Consider the following 17,246-nt stretch of genomic DNA (forward strand, 5'->3'; position numbering starts at 1 on the left):
TACGAATTATTATGGGTCAATCAATCCGTTCATTTATTCACCTCTAAAAGCAATGGTTCAATCATGCATTACTTATAAATAATAACTCAATTTTAAGCAACCTATCAGTAATTGGTCATTTTCCCCCTAAACTAACCTATAATTTTTCTTCTTTACCCCTCTTTGGATCCGTCCCCTTCTCTATATATACATGCATCATAGAGGGAAGCTAGTGCAAAACGAACCAGTTACTTGCTCATCACAGCTGGTTTCCTTTTGGTTATCCTTTTCTGCTTGTTTCACAGGTCTCATATCCATCATGATTGAATTTTTCTCAACTTTCTTTCAAAATCTGATGCATTGGATAAGCCAGTGGGATATTTACACGCTCATATTTCTTGCTTTCTTGGCCGTTTTTGCCATCCCAAGTTATGCAAGGGTCTGCTTTGTCAAATATGGTTCCAACACACTCCCAGGTCCACCGGGCCTACCCTTGCTCGGCAATCTTCTGTGTCTTCATCCCCAGCTTCACTCTTACTTCACCTCTCTGTCTAAAATCTATGGTCCCATCTTTTCCCTCCGACTAGGTGCCAAACATATCATCGTCATTTCCTCCCCTTCGCTGGCTCGTCAAGTGCTCAAAGACCATGACCTCACTTTCTCTAACCGCAGCGTCACCGTCGCCGGCAGGGTCGCATTCTACGACGGGAGCGACATACTTTGGACCCCTTATGGACCTGAGTGGCGGATGCTGAAGAAAGTGTTTGTGCAATGGATTGTCAGCAACTGCGCCACGGATTCTCTCTGTGCGCTCCGCCGCAAGGAGGTTCAAAAAACCGTGGGTTATTTGTATAGTCGGGTGGGATCTCCGGTGGATATTGGGCAGCAGATGTATCTTACAGTTTTGAACATCATAACGAACATGATATGGGGTGGGACGGCGGCGGAAGAGGATGATGAGATGATGATGAAGGGAGCAGAGTTCAGGAAAGTGGTGGCGCGCATTGTAGCACTGCTTGGGAAGCCCAACATATCGGACATATTTCCGTGGTTGGCTCTGTTTGATTTGCAGGGTGTGGAGAAAAAAATGCGTTTAGCGGTTCAGCAGTTCGACCAGATCTTTGAGAAGGTGATTAAGCAGCGGTTGAAGAAGAAAGAAGAAGAGTATAGCAAGGATTTCTTAGGGTTTTGTTGAAATTGAAGGGTGAACATGATTCCAAGACGCCACTCACCATCACCCAAGTTAAGGCACTTCTCATGGTATCTATCTTTTTCCCTTCAGTTTAGAGCTCATAAGATGAACATGGAATGCTCATCTTAATCTAGGCTATTAAGATTAATTTTTGATGTTCTAGATTCAATTCAATTTTTTTTATGTCTTAGATAATTTTTTTTTTAATAGATACAGATTTTAAAATAAAGATGACACTCTATATTTGACATTTCTTAAAAAAAGTAAAATTTAAAATTTAAATCTAAACCATCAAAATAAAATTTTAAATGGTTCATATTTCATTATAGTGACGGGAGTGCGGTCCTACATTGACCTCGAACGGCTGGTAGTAGCACTATATTTGCTTTCAATATATTTAATATATATATATATATATAGGGAAAATGACAAAAATACTTTTAAAAATGCTAATTGAAAAATTAGTTAGTCTGAAGTTCAAAATGCCAAATTAGAACCCTATATTATTTTGGAATTTTGAATAAATATTTAAAATGCTTTATTTAGTTTAAACTTGTTGGTTATTATAAAATCAACATATTGTGTGTGCGTGTGTGAATATATCTTTAATTTGGAATAGTATTATGTTTGTGTTTTATTAATGTTTTTTTTACCAACGTTTTAGCAATATGATTACCGTGTTGCATCAAAAAATGATATGACATTTTACAGAACATATGTATGTTTTTCAAACATGATGTTTGTGTTTTAGTAATCTGTTTCCGTTTAAGTGATAAAATATGTACATTTTAATTTGAAAAATTCAGTAAACAAATAAAATACTTCCTCCTGTTCTAAATTTAAGATTTTGCAAAGCTATTAGTTTTGATTCTAAAGATAAGACTTCAATTTATTTTGTCATTCAAATTTGTAGTTTTCTTTTGCCTAGACTCTCCATACATATATTATTAAGGTTTTCTTTTTTAAAAAAAAAATCAAAGGATTGGTTTTCTGTGGAAATGATTAGAAGGCTTACTTTAAGGAAACCAATATATTTTTCACAAATAACCAATTTAACTAATCTTTTAATATCTGCAAATTAGTTATTTAAGTTTCATATTTACAATCAGATTGAGTAATTTTATTGATCAGTATTAATTAATGTAATTTGTGGGTAGGATATGTTGGCGGGTGGAACTGATACAACCGTGAACACAATGGAGTTTGCAATGGCTCAAATTTTAAACAATCCGAAGGTAATGAAGGGAATCCAAGAAGAACTAGAAACTGTAGTGGGAAGAGAAAACATGGTGCAAGAGTCCCATATCGGCAAACTACCATACTTGTTTGCTGTTATGAAGGAAACTCTCAGGTTGTACCCTGTTGGTGCCCTATTAGTTCCTCATTGTCCAAGTCAAGCCACAAACGTGGAAGGCTACAAAATCCCAAGAAGCTCTCGTGTGTTTGTGAATGTGTGGGCCATACATAGAGACGCTTCGGTTTGGGACAATCCTCTTTGCTTTGATCCTACCAGGTTCTTGGATGCTAAATGCGATTATAGAGGGAATGACTTCAATTATTTACCATTTGGGTCTGGACGAAGAATTTGTGCAGGAATAGCTCTGGCTGAGAGGAACTTTATGTATTTGATGGCAACGTTAATCCATTTGTTTGATTGGAGGGTACCCGAAGACCAAAAGTTAGATGTGTCTGAGAAGTTTGGTATTCTCCTCAAGAAGAAAACACCTTTGGTTGTCATCCCCACACCACGCTTATCTAACTCAGCCCTTTATTTGTAGAATACATAAATGTAGGATTAGGTCTAGTGAAAAAAATAAGTATTTCACAACATAATGAACCAGTCAAATCTCGGACTAGCCGGTCCCCCCAACACAAAATCTTATTGGAGAATTGCTTGTATTAGTGTCAGACCATGTCTTAAACAAAATTTTGTCCAATAAAATAAAACTTGTAAGCAATAAAAGAACATATTCCTCTTGTTCTTACTATAGGACCTAATTGTTAAGTTGATTTTAATCCTAAATATAAGACTTATTTCTTATATTTATCAGTTTTTCTCAAATTAAATTACCCCTATAGATATTCCTTCAACCATAATCAAGTAGAAGAGGGAGAGAGGATATTAAGGGAGTCATATTTCTTATAATTAACTAACTTACATAACTTTCTTGATCTAATCAAATTAGTTAAATAGGCCTTATATTAAGGACAGGAGGAGGATATATGTATCTATGCATGCGTGATTATACAGTGATTTAGGGATTCAACAAAATTGAAACGAGCATAGTTGTCTCTCACAAGTCAATAAAACACAATTAGTATTGCTTAATTATGCATGTGATTCTCCATGAAATGAAATGTGTAGTACTATGTGGTATGAAATATGTGTTCTCCATTATTTTAATGTAGTTCGACTTATTTTGTGGTGCTTAAAAAATATATATATATATATATATATATTTTGTGGTTTTTGCTTTTGGACAAAATCTCCGGCGTGTTGTTTGGATGAGACCTCGTGATAGCAACAATCAGGCAAGGGGGTGGTGGTTAATTGATGTTCGATTGTGTGGCGGGCCTCATGCTTCGATATTTTAGTTGGGGAAAAAAAATTTTGGTTCCAAACAAAAGAAATTACCGTAGTAAGATTTCATGAAATCATTAAATAAATTTGAACTCTCCGTGATTAAATTTAAATGTACAATCACCAATTTAACACTTATTCATTGAGAAGAAGAAACCGCTGACATTAGTTGTTAATGCATTTCACATATTTATTAATATAACTAAATGTACTCCACTGATTCAAAATATAAGATGAATTTTGTTGAAGAGACTTTTTTTTTTTTACAAGATAACATTCAATTTTATCTAATTAATTGACGAATTTTTTTTCCAATTTTATCCCTAACATATATTTTCTTTCTTCTCTGATTCATTTATTACATTTTTTACTTATTCTTTTCATTAATAAAGACATATTTGGGAAAAGAAATACATGCTTTACATATTTGTTAGTTTAAACTAATTTTTAGATAAATATAAATGGATAAATTTTATCTTGTATTTTGAACTAGTGGGAGTAATTCTTAATAACAAATGTGTGGTGCAGTTGATATTATAATTTTTATATTTCTTTATCTTTTGGTTGTTGCTTTCTGTTCTTAGACTTCACAGTTGCTTAATTGGACAGGCTGGTTTTTAAAGCCTTTTTTTTAGGCCTTTTTGTATGTTTTCATTAAGCTAGTAATAAAATTGTTTCTCGTAAAAAGAAAAAATCAGTCAAGTGGGGTTGAACTGCGTTTTAGGCTCTCATTTGGTAGAAACCTCTCGTGACTTGTCTGACAGACAGAACAGTTCTCAAGATCTGCGCAAATGAAATGTTTCTCTCAGGTTTATTATTTTTAAATTTAATTTTCAAAAATAAAATTATTACCAACTTCAATTATTTGCCAATGGGATTTTTATCGTTTAATGGAGAATGTTATATTGACAAAGAAGCCAAATATGAAGATAATGTTATGATAAATCAAATTAAAAACTACATTATGCTAGGAGTTAAATTGAGAAGACATTTTTACAAAAAATTCGTTTTAACGCACAAACGCATACATTAGCCGAAATGAAATTATACAAACGCTTTAATATACTACATGAATGTTGTTGTTGTTATTACTATTATTTGGAAAAAAAAAATCAGGGGAAGAATTTTACCTACTTTCTTCAATCCTAAATGTAAAAACTAATTAAGAAGTTTGCTTTGATCTTAAATATAAGATCTCTACTCACTTTGTTTTTCAGATTAATTATTTTTTTCCCAACTATCCATTGAACATACTCCTCCGGTCCTTAATATAAGACCCATTTAACTAATTTGATTAAATTAAGAAAGTTAGGTAAGTTAGTTAATTATAAGAAAAGTGACACATTTTTCTTAAAACACCATAATCATCTTTCTTAATACCCCCTTTCTCTTCTACTTGATTATGGTTGAGGGAGTATCTATAGGGGTAATTTAGAGAAAATTAATAAATATGGGAAATGAGTCTTATACTTAGGACCAAAACTAACTCAAGAATTGGGTCCTATATTAAGGACCGGAGGAGTATTAAAGAAGAGTTTACATATAAGGATAGTTTCCGTTGCAATTTGCAAATGATTAGAGAGAGAGAGAGACTATTTAGAAGTACACTTGTTTTTTTTTTGGACAAATAGCTGAATCAATTTCCTTAATAACTCTTACGTATAAGATCAGAAGAAGTACTAAAATTGAGAGAGGAGCTGCAACTGCATAGTGTCTCGGTAAAAATAGGTAACTAGTTCCCTGGGAGGCTCAACACAACCTCTTATTCTCGCAAATGTGATGCTTAGCTAACCACTCTCGCACATATATATACATTGCCTTCTCTAAATATGAGACCAGTTTGAATTTGCCACCTAGTGTATAGACCGAACATGGCAACATCACCAAGTTGTCCAGAAACTCTTGCTAGTTGGACGGCAATTGCAATGTCGCTGTCAATAATCAGACTAGTCATCCCCGGTCTCTAACGCAAGTTATGAGAGAGCTTCACGAATCCACTAAATAGAATCCATGGCTAACCGACGCTCCTAGAATAAAACATGTTAAGACAACACCATCCTGCTGGTTTTTCCAGCAAAGAGACACTACATGTATTAGACAACACACGCCTATGAAGCAGATGGAGCAAGCAAAAACACACAAGATGGGAACCCGAAGATCATTTTCATTTGACGTCCGCAACCTCTGAGAAGGATGATACCACTTTGCCCTCTTCAGACATCTCTGGCAAAATGAGCCTATCTGGTAAAGCATGTAATTTGTCCGTGTTTTCAAACAACTGCTTGCGGTAGATGCTGTGTAAACGGCCAAAAAGCTGCTTCTTCAGAGATTCAAAAGCTAGGTCCAGTCTCTCTAATTGTTCCATTGCATTTATATTATACATGAACAAGCCATAGTACAGATCAAAACTATCTCCGGCAGTGTTCTCTACCAAACTCAGCAAAGTCTCATAACCTTTTGTGTTGATAGGTGTTGCTACCAACCCCAACTTTTCCAATATCCTCCCCATGGTATGTGTGATAAACTGCGAGCCGGCTGCATGCCAATCATGCTCAGCACATGACATGTCAACCATCCGGCACCCTTCTCTTACAAAGATGTCAAGAAACCGTTCACATCGAGACATCCTTAATTCATCATTTCCAACCCTAACGCTATCAAAAACAAAGGGAAGGTCTTTCCACCCATTTTTTCCACTCTCAGGCCCAAACATAGGATGAGTGCAGAGAATATCAAAATCAGCTGGCAAGTGTTGAAGAAATAAGTTTCTAGGAAATTCTTTGACAGAAAGTACATCAACAAACAAGGTACTTCTCTTTAATCTCTGCACAGGCAAAGACTTGAGAACTTTCTCTGTTGATAGAATGGAAGTACAAATCAATATCACTTCCGGATGCTGTTCACAAAGATCATCTGCATCATTGAAATAAGATACCCCTAGTTCCTGGGCCACGTCAGAGTAGTTTGTTCGAGAGTATGCTAACACTTCATGGCCTTGGCGTACCATAGTTTTTGCAAGAAACTGACCAAAGTTGCCAAATCCAATTACTGCAATCTTAAGCTTTGAGTTCCCATCAAGCTGGCTTGAATTATTTGACTTGAAGCTGTACGTTTGAGCAACATCATGGAATCTGCAGGGTAACATCATATGTTATAAAAGATTAGACCTTGTCAAAGAGACTAATACACCATCCCCCAACCTCAAAAGGAAAAATAGAAGGGAGGCGTTTAAAGTCTTCCCTATAAAAGCTATAGACCATTGTTTTGCTTTGTGTTGCATTGAATGCTCTGGTTCATGTAAACAACAGCACACATCTAATTTCTCAATTTAGATGCTAGCTTTAAAAAAACTGTAGCATATAGTTTTATCCTGATTCTAATCACAAGACGACTTAGCCAATTTTAGTTGTTCTCAACATACAGTACACCAAGGGAAAAATCACAAAACTTACAACAAAAGTTGAGGCTACCTTGTATCTCTGGAGGATACGTTTTGAGCATTATTGAACACTGCGTGGTTACCATTTTGCATCTTTCCAGCATTCTCAAATAACTGATTTCTTACAACATCATGCAAACGCCCAATCAGTTGTTTCCTCAAAGCGTCAAAAGCCAAATCCAACCTCTCTAACATTTCCAAAGAATTCTTGTTGAACATAAAGAGCCCATAATACAAATCAAAACTATCTCCTGATGTGTTCACTACTAATTCTAACAAACTCTCATACCCCTTTGTATTTATTGGAGTTGACCCCAGCATTAACATATCCAAAACTCTCCCTACAGTATGCGTGATGAACTGTGATTCTGCAGCATATCTATCATGATCAGCACAAGTCATCTCAACCATCCTACATCCTTCTCTTGAAAAAATATTCAGGAACTTCTCGCAACGCGCAATTCTTGAATCTTCATCCCCGATTCGTACTATATCATACATAAAAGTAAGACCACTCCATCCATGCCCAGCACTCTCAGGGCCAAACATGGGATGCGTGCAAATAATGTCAAAATCACTTGGCAAGGCTTCCAGAAGCACATTCTTGGGGAACTCCTTCACCGAAAGCACATCCACAACCAATGTACTTCGCTTCAGTCTCTGCAGTGGAAGAGACAACACCACTTGCTCAGTGGAAATTATTGATGTGCACAGCAAAATAATCTCTGGATGTTCTTCACAGAGGTCATTTGGATCAGGGAAGAATGAGACACCAAGTTTACGAGCAACATCAGAGTAATCAGAGCGGGAATGAGCTAAAACATTGTGTCCTTGGCGTCTAAGGGTCTTAGCAAGGAACTGGCCAAAGTTGCCAAAACCAATAATGGCAATCTTGAGCTTCTGGGCATTCTGAAATTCAACGGCGAGTTTTGATTCATAGTCATAAAGCTGAGCGGCATCAATAGATCGAATACAAAGTGATTGGCGCAAGGAAAAACTGCGATGGTTGAAATCAAGGGAGGGAGGTATGGAGAAGTGCCAAGGGCGTTGACGTCCGAGAGGGGAATAATGCAAGGCAGGTTTAGGTCTCACTGGAGATGGGTAAAAATTTGACACAGAGAGCATGGCCAACCCTGTAGAGAGAAAGACCGAGGACCGCTATCAAGAAACGTCTAAGCAGTGTTGGTTTTGAAAAGAATTAGCCAGAAAATTATAATACAAAGATAAAGCAAAAGCTACAACATTTCTTACTGCATTTTAGGAACATTTAGTGAAGTAAGCAAACTGGCATGCAAGATTGGGTTTAAATAAGCTTGAAACGATAGCCAATATGTGATATAAATTATATAAATCACAGCATGATCATCTATCTCCAGCAAAATGATACCTAACTAGCTGGTTTGGACATAGAGATGCTGATTCCTAGAAAGCACGTAAATATCCAAATCGCAGGATGACAAATTTCAAAGCATGAGATACAGCATTACCTATTTCACATGAGACACTGCATCAAGAAATAACCCAGCATCAATTAACCAATTCACTTAGGAAGTCATTGCAAACAGAGATGGATAAATAAATATTCTGAGGTCCGTGAAGCATTATAGAAATAGACTACCCAGAGACCTCACATATTTACTAATTATTGACATTATTTACACGTCAAGAAATAAAGTCACAGAGATCGGCATTCTTCTTACCGGGGACGGCGAAGGCCGATTGATAACGAGCGACTAAGTCGGAGGACGACGGAGCTGTTATGGAGAGACCGAGAACTTAAACGAGTGAAGGTGCGGAGAACGGAGAATGGCTCGAGGGATTTTAGACTTGAGGCTTCCGTTTTGCGTTCAGGTCTGAGAAGGCGAGGGTCAAATAAAAACGATGCCGTTGTTTTGTCCAGTATAATTTGCCGCTAGGCTACTCGGGCGGGCGGTAATGTGGACGCTGACTTATCCCCCGTACTGTCCCACTGCTTGGGCTAGAATGACCTGGAAATCTTCTGTGATTGGTCCATGTGGTCCACATTCATTATCCCGCGTCATTCAATTATTGATGCATGTATTTGTCTTCCACGTTTCTTTTATGACAAAAATTTCAGGGAAGTTGGGTTTCAGAAACTTATTATGATTAGAACATGCTTCTAAATTTAAAGAGTGTTTATAGAAATATTTATAAATTACCAACCAATAAGGCCTTCAAATCAGTAGGATTTAAATTTATGACCTTATAAATTATGATCATACTTCTTACTAATTGTAACAACTCTTGTTGGTGTTTTTGACGTTGTGATTCCATTGACTGTAGGCTTTAAAATTTTCCTTACATTGGTCCACATGGTTTTTGGAGGGGGTCCATAGGTTTTTGTGCCGGTGACGTGACAAATATGGAGTTTGGGAGAGGCTACTTATACTTTAAGTTATTAATAATTTCTCTTTTAGTTATTAATATATACTTAAAAAAAGATGAAGACAATTTAGTAATTAAATAAGTGAAATATCTTGTAATGGAGTTCTTTGAGAATTCAGATTAATTTGAAAAATTTAAGGGAGTTTTTTATATGTAATTCTCTTAAGTGGCACCTTAATGCAGTTTTTTCCAAAGTGAATCCAAAAAGTTAGTGAATATTAGAAGTGGGAATCAGGACCGGTTTTTCAGGGCTAGCAGGCTTAGAAGGGCTGGCCCTCCAGAGCCGAAATTTCAAAAATATCCTAATTTACTAGACCCGGCCCATAGGCTTTTGGCCCGTTTAAGAAAAAAATTATTTTTTATATTTCTCATATTTTTTTATCAAAAAATAAAAATAAACCAATAAAATTGTTAATAAAAGACATAAATATGAATAAAATTAAGTCATAAATACAAAATATCATCATATATAAATATCCATCAACATCCAAGAACATTTAAAACATTCATTAATAAGATAACAACATCCAAAAGTTTTATCTATAGTGCAATTGTGCAATAATAAATACTATTATTAATCTTTTGAAATTTCATCATCACTATAACTAATTACTCTTCTTTATAAATATGCGCTTCTTTCGTAACAAAAATATCATGTTTTTATTCTTTGTAGGAATTTTACTTTTAAATTTTACAATCTAACTATTATTTTACTTTAATCTGAGAAATATTATTGTTGAAACTCGTGAATTTCTAATTCAAATTATAGAATAACAAGTTATATAAGTATAAAAATACTCTATTATCAAATATATATAGTTTAAAAATATCAACGCATATAATATAAATCAAATCATTATTAAAGTCCAAATTAACTTATTTTTTAAAAATTTAATTAAATAAATTATTGTCTAAAACTAAATAAATCAAATTGTAACACCCCAAATTTTATGACTTAGGATGGGCAGAAAAGAGAAAATTTATTAAAATTATTTATTTGCCAAATAAGTTGGGAAAAATTATGGAATATTGATTTTTAGGGTTTAGAGACATTTTGGAAAAGGTATTTCCCCAAAAATGGCTTAAATAATTGGGAAAATGACAGATAAAGCCACTCCAATATATACAATTCCAGTTTGGGTCCTGGAATTGTAGAAATGACAGATTGGGTCATTGACCCAATCTGTCATTTGTATAATGAGGGCAAATGGACAAATTCGCCCTTCTGATGTAAAAGCAAAAAGAATTATACTGAAGCAAGGAAATGTCGATGACACTTATGGCTCTGTAGAATTATACTGCAGAAAGGTGGAGAACGTTGGACGGTGGGACCTTGGAAGGTGGTTGAAGCAAGCAAGGTTAGTAATTTCTCACACCACAGTTATCGTCTATTCATCCTAGGGTCTAATCACGGTGGTTTTGTTCTTCATTTTGAAGTATTGTGATTGTGGGTATGGTTGGGTACACGTTCTTGGTCTTGAAATCTAAATGAGGTTGAAAAAAGCAAGTGAAGTAATTTTGTGCACCACAATCTTCGTCTTTTCATCCCCTACCATGATCATTTATCAATATGGGTCTATCAACCTTTTCTCCGACGAAGCTGATACAGTAAATGGGGTTACGTACAAAGGTCGAAGCATGCGTACTTATAGCGTTTCGTTGGTATAGTGAAGTTCGTATTTTTATTTGCCTGAGCTGAAGCATTTATCCATAGGGGTTTGTTGCTTTTTGGTAGGGTTTACAGTGATTAGTGTTGGGGAATGGAGGATTGTTTTTGGGAGAAAGTCGAAGCTGATTGCATGACATTGAAGTTTGAGGCATGACAGTTATGATAGGGTAGATATTATAGTTAATAGCTAATGTTAAAGTGTGAAAGCATAAACTAAAGTTGTTAATGAGTGAAGAGGTACTGTCATTTATCTTTATTTAAAGAAGTGAGAAAATATCATTATCGGTGAACTAACATAATGATTATTCAATTGTTTCAGCTTGGCTTGCACAATGAATTGTAATATTGGCTCCACTCCTGGGAAGGAATTATTTTGTTACTTTCATGTAGATGGAGAATTTGTTATTAGTCCTGAAGGTCAAGTTAGATATCATGGAGGCAGAGTACATGCAGAAACAATAAAAGATGGAATGACACTTGAAGATTTAAGGGCAACTATATCAGAATGCAGTGGTTATGATGGTAGCAGTTGGGACATGAAGTATACTGTCAAGTATGATGAGAGGACATTAATTGATCTTGTTGATGATAGCGGAGTTAGAAATATTTTTGTGCATAATGACATCATTGCGCATGTGTATGTATCATTGAAAGGCAATGAGACTGAAAGACATAAAATCAATGATCAAGAAATGTAAGTTATAAATTTCTTCTGGTTGAAGTTGTTATTTGTTGTGCTAATGTAGTTAATGTGGGAACAGATATTGTTAATATGCTAACAATTGTAGTTATCGTGTATGCAGAATTGAGACAGAACCACATGAGATGACTGATGCGCAAATGTAAGTAAAAATTTTTTTGCTGGTGTAAGTTGCTATTTGCTGTGCTAATGTAGTGAATGTAAGAACAGATGTTGTCAATATGCTAACAAATGTAATGATCGTGCATGCAGAATTAGATAGAACCGCCTGAGATGAATGATGCACAAAGGTAAGTAAAAAAAATTTCCTGGTGGAAGTTGATATTTGTTGTGCTAATGTAGTTAATATTGGAACAGATATTGTTAATATGCTAACAAATATAGTGATCGTGCATGCAGAATTGAGACAGAACCACATGAGATGACTGATGCACAAATGTAAGTAAAAAAATCTTTGCTGGTGTAAGTTGCTATTTGCTGTGCTAATGTAGTGAATGTAAGAACAGATGTTGTCAATATGCTAACAAATGTAGTTATTGTGCATGCAGAATTGAGACAGAACCACATGAGATGACTGATACACAAATGTAAGTAAAAAAATCTTTGCTGGTGTAAGTTGCTATTTGCTGTGCTAATGTAGTGAATGTAGGAACAGATGTTGTCAATATGCTAACAATTGTAGTTATTATGTATGCAGATCCGAAATTGAAAGATGGTTGGGATTGTCACGCCAGGAAATGGCTGTATCTTATATCAGTTTGGGAAACGATTATGAGCATGTGAGTCATGAAAGTACTGTTGAATGCATTCCTTATTAAGTCTCAAGTGGCTCACATGTAGGCAGTGATGGCCCGCATGAAGGCCCAAGCTCCAGTGGAGGGAATGCAGTGGCACAAATTACTGAGATGAACTATAGTAAATGGTTGGAGCTTTTTACAGGCGTGGGGCAGAAAATTGCACATGCTGGTTTGTTTAGGGAGTATTTGTACAAGTTTAGCATCGCACATAACTTTAAGCTTAAATTTTTGAGGAACAGCAAAGAGAGAATGTCTGTCATTTGCAAAGTGGAAGGTTGTCCATGGAAAATATGTGCAAGTGCATTGGGGAAGAATGTTCCATATCTTCGTGTCACCACATTCATTAATGAGCATGTCCATAGTGCCCAAGATAATTTGCAAGTTAGACAGTGTGCAAGATCTAATATGACATCCTGTATAATTATCGATGAGGTGAGGAACCATGTTGACAAGCGGGCAAGTGAAATAAGGACAAAATTGCAAACAGAATATGGTCTGAATGTTACATATAAACAGGCATATAGGGCGAAGGAGAAGGCAATAGAAGACATACATGGTAGACCTGAACATTCATATATGTTAATACCATGGATATGCCAAAGGCTGAAGGAAACCGATGAGAAAACAGTAGCTGAATGGGTAGCTGGTCCTAACTACAGATTTGAGCGTGTGTTCATCGCATACGGGTGTTGTATAGAGGGTTTCTTGGCTGGTGCTAGACCCGTTCTGTATGTTGACGGAACTCATTTATCTGGACCATATAAGGGAACACTCCTCGCAGGTTCGGCATATGATGCAAATAATGAGCTGTTGCCTTTTGCAATGGCTATTGTAAAGGGAGAGACAATTGATGACTGGACTTGGTTTATGTCTATGATTAAAAAGATAGTTGGCTCAAAGCCATTAACTATTGTGTCAGACCGTCATAATGCCATAATAGGAGCTGTACAATCAGTGTTCGGTTCTGACAGGCATGCTTATACGTTAAGGAAAACTTTAGTGCAGAGTGGCTGAAATTGAACAGAGGTAAAAGGAGCAGAACACGCTCCAAAGAGGATGCATTAATGCTTCTTAATAAAATTGCATGGGCTAGGGTTGACGATGAATTTGACAAGGCAATGGCAGAAATGAGGGAGTTCTCTCCAGAGTTATTTGACTGGCTTAACAATCATGGGGATGTAGATAAGTGGGCTGTGAGCAAGTTCCCATATAAACGATGGGATAATATAACCACCAATATTGCTGAATCATTCAATGCTTGGATGGTCAAGGAAAGAAAGCACAATGTAGCCCAAATGATTCATGAGCATCGTGAGAAAGTTGCGAAAAAGATGCAAGCATCAAGTGTGGCAATGACAAAATGGAAGAGTTGTATAGGGCCAAAGATAGAGACCAAAGTAAAGGAAAATGTGGAGGTTAGTAAGCAGTTCATTACAACAGATTATGGTAGGGGAAATGTCAATGTCCAAACCTCACGTGGACACCACCGAGTGAGTCTCAGCTTGCACCATTGTAGTTGTGCAGAGTGGCAGATGACGGGGATTCCATGTAGGCATGCTTGTGCAGCGGTGAAAACTGTCCATGGTGATATTTATGATTACATTGAGGGATGGTACAAATTTTCATGTCAGCAGAAGATTTATGGGAGGTGCATGATTCCGTGGTCACAATTGACATGCCAAATTTAAATGACTATAGGATGGAGAATATATCTAATCAAATTTTGCTGCAACCCCCAATCACAAGTCGGGCTCCTGGAAGGCCTAAGATTACAAGGCATGAGTCACAATACCAAGACAAAAAGATATACCGCTGTACTCAATGTCATCAAGTTGGACATACTAGAAGGACGTGCAAAAACCCAAATCCAAGTTGATTTGGGATGTACACCATGTGATGCATCATTTTTTTGTTAGCACTGTAGGGCCATTTTTTTGATTGAAAAAATGTAAATAGTTTAATGTATTGGCCATGTTGGTTTTTGGTTAATGGCCATGTTGGCATTATGTTGTTGGGTATGTTTTTTGTTGGTCAATGCTTTAACTGTTATTGTTATATCATTGTAATTACTGTGGACGGTTGGGTGGGTGATGTCCTTGACAATGAAACATTAAGTGGAAGCATCATCTTAATGTCCACTTGTCATGAAACATATGTAAATCAATTATTGTGATGTATTTGATGATTGTTGGTTAATGACTAAAGTGATGTTGTTATTCTCTATTCTATTGTTGTAGTTGTGATGCATTTGCTGTCATGTTATTTTTCCTATCTACAATTATGCTACTGTGAGTAGTTATTGGTGCATGACAAACGTGCATGTAGGTAATGCTTAAACACTTCTAGTGAATTGTTGATCAGATGTGGGTAATAACCTCATCACTTGTACTGGCTCTCAATGAAACTCCTCATGGGCCATTTCTGCGTACGTTGATATAGTAAGTAGTTATTTTCTACACTGATGTAGGTAATGCCTAAACACTTCTAGTGAATTGTTGATCAGCTGTGGGTAATAACCTCATCACTTGTACTACTCTCAATGAAACTCCTCATGGGCCATTTCTGCGTACGTTGATATAGTAAGTAGTTATTTTCTACACCGATGTAGGTAATGCCTAAACACTTCTAGTGAACTGGTGATTAGATGTTGTTAATAAGGTCATCACTTGTACTGACTCTCAATGAAACTCCTCATGGGCCATTTCTGCGTACGTTCATATAGTAAGTAGTTATTTTCACACCGATGTAGGTAATGCCTACACACTTCTAGTGAATTGTTGATCAGCTGTGGGTAATAACCTCATCACTTGTACTGACTCTCAATGAAACTCCTCATGGGCCATTTCTGCGTACGTTGATATAGTAAGTAGTTATTTTTTACACCGATGTAGGTAATGCCTAAACACTTCTAGTGAACTGGTGATTAGATGTTGTTAATAAGGTCATCACTTGTACTGACTCTCAATGAAACTCCTCATGGGCCATTTCTGCGTACGTTCATATAGTAAGTAGTTATTTTTACACCGATGTAGGTAATGCCTAAACACTTCTAGTGAACTGGTGATTAGATGTTGTTAATAAGGTCATCACTTGTACTGACTCTCAATGAAACTCCTCATGGGCCATTTCTGCGTACGTTCATATAGTAAGTAGTTATTTTCTACACCAATGTAGGTAATGCCTACACACTTCTAGTGAACTGGTGATTAGATGTTGTTAATAAGGTCATCACTTGTACTGACTCTCAATGAAACTCCTCATGGGCCATTTCTGCGTACGTTGATATAGTAAGTAGTTATTTTCTACACTGATGTAGGTAATGCCTAAACACTTCTAGTGAATTGTTGATCAGCTGTGGGTAATAACCTCATCACTTGTACTGACTCTCAATGAAACTCCTCATGGGCCATTTCTGCGTACGTTGATATAGTAAGTAGTTATTTTCTACACCGATGTAGGTAATGCCTAAACACTTCTAGTGAACTGGTGATTAGATGTTGTTAATAAGGTCATCACTTGTACTGACTCTCAATAAACTCCTCATGGGCCATTTCTGCGTACGTTCATATAGTAAGTAGTTATTTTCTACACCGATGTAGGTAATGCCTACACACTTCTAGTGAATTGTTGATCAGCTGTGGGTTATAACCTCATCACTTGTACTGACTCTCAATGAAACTCCTCATGGGCCATTTCTGCGTACGTGGATATAGTAAGTAGTTATTTTCTACACCGATGTAGGTAATGCCTACACACTTCTAGTGAATTGTTGATCAGCTGTGGGTAATAACCTCATCACTTGTACTGACTCTCAATGAAACTCCTCATGGGCCACTTCTGCGTACGTGGATATAGTAAGTAGTTATTTTCTACACTGATGTAGGTAATGCCTACACACTTCTAGTGAATTGTTGATCAGCTGTGGGTAATAACCTCATCACTTGTACTGACTCTCAATGAAACTCCTCATGGGCCATTTCTGCGTACGTTGATATAGTAAGTAGTTATTTTCTACACCGATGTAGGTAATGCCTAAACACTTCTAATGAACTGGTGATTAGCTGTTGTTAATAACCTCATCACTTGTACTGACTCTCAATGAAACTCCTCATGGGCCATTTCTGCGTACGTTCATATAGTAAGTAGTTATTTTCTACACAGATGTAGGTAATGATTACACACTTCTAGTGCTTCCTCAAATCGAACTAGTGAATGAATATAATTATTCATTGCGCACCACTAACTACAAATCAGTGACTAGTTATTTGCTTAAACGAATATAGGTAACGATAAAAATGTTATAGTCATCCTTTAAATAGATCTAAGTACTGAACTTAATAACAAGTCGTAACTTGATAATCACCCAGAATTTGACTATGTACATTACCGGTACAACATCATCCCCTATGAAATTACATGGTTACTATTGAAGAAACCTTTCCAAATTGTCTTATACACATGTAAATACTAATTCTTGACACTC

General features: G+C 36.3%; 2 protein-coding genes and 1 pseudogene across 4 annotated transcripts; 2 read left to right on the forward strand and 1 right to left on the reverse strand.

Annotated features, from left to right (window-relative positions):
- The first annotated feature begins 250 nt into the window (after window positions 1-250).
- On the forward strand, window positions 251-3,052 carry LOC114762008 (geraniol 8-hydroxylase-like; annotated as a pseudogene).
- Window positions 3,053-5,667: 2,615 nt separating this feature from the next.
- On the reverse strand, window positions 5,668-9,017 carry LOC114762004 (arogenate dehydrogenase 1, chloroplastic). Of its 3 annotated transcripts, none has more exons than XM_028951459.1 (4): window positions 8,892-9,017; window positions 8,679-8,695; window positions 7,223-8,324; window positions 5,668-6,883 (listed from the first exon to the last, which is right to left on the reverse strand). In XM_028951459.1, exons 3-4 carry the CDS (start codon window positions 8,314-8,316, stop codon window positions 5,917-5,919), a joined length of 2,061 nt encoding a protein of 686 aa, XP_028807292.1. In that variant the 5' UTR covers window positions 8,317-8,324; window positions 8,679-8,695; window positions 8,892-9,017; the 3' UTR covers window positions 5,668-5,916. The 3 variants fall into 3 exon arrangements, with proteins under 3 accessions (XP_028807292.1, XP_028807290.1, XP_028807291.1); XM_028951457.1 differs by having other exon boundaries at window positions 8,579-8,695; XM_028951458.1 differs by lacking the exon at window positions 8,679-8,695.
- Window positions 9,018-10,794: 1,777 nt separating this feature from the next.
- Window positions 10,795-13,777, forward strand: LOC114761992 (uncharacterized). The gene is made up of 7 exons (XM_028951448.1): window positions 10,795-10,955; window positions 11,586-11,960; window positions 12,070-12,108; window positions 12,366-12,404; window positions 12,515-12,553; window positions 12,664-12,758; window positions 12,906-13,777. The coding sequence occupies exons 1-7, from the start codon at window positions 10,795-10,797 to the stop codon at window positions 13,775-13,777; spliced, it is 1,620 nt and encodes a 539-aa protein (XP_028807281.1).
- The last annotated feature ends 3,469 nt before the right edge of the window (window positions 13,778-17,246 follow it).

This window comes from Neltuma alba, unplaced genomic scaffold, assembly GCF_004799145.2.
Source record: "Neltuma alba isolate B1F8T4 unplaced genomic scaffold, ASM479914v2 tig00011161_pilon, whole genome shotgun sequence".
NCBI classification, from domain to species: Eukaryota; Viridiplantae; Streptophyta; class Magnoliopsida; order Fabales; family Fabaceae; genus Neltuma; species Neltuma alba.

Bases quoted from the DNA above. Each gene is read 5' to 3' on its own strand.
- LOC114761992 (XM_028951448.1), top strand. From the start codon at position 10,795: ATGAGGGCAAATGGACAAATTCGCCCTTCTGATGTAAAAGCAAAAAGA. The intron at 11,961-12,069 runs GTAAGTTATAAA...TCGTGTATGCAG, and splicing joins AAAATCAATGATCAAGAAAT to AATTGAGACAGAACCACATG. The intron at 12,405-12,514 runs GTAAGTAAAAAA...TTGTGCATGCAG, and splicing joins GAGATGACTGATGCACAAAT to AATTGAGACAGAACCACATG.
- LOC114762004 (XM_028951458.1), bottom strand. From the start codon at position 8,316: ATGCTCTCTGTGTCAAATTTTTACCCATCTCCAGTGAGACCTAAACCT. The intron at 6,884-7,222 runs GTAGCCTCAACT...GTTACCCTGCAG, and splicing joins GTATCCTCCAGAGATACAAG to ATTCCATGATGTTGCTCAAA.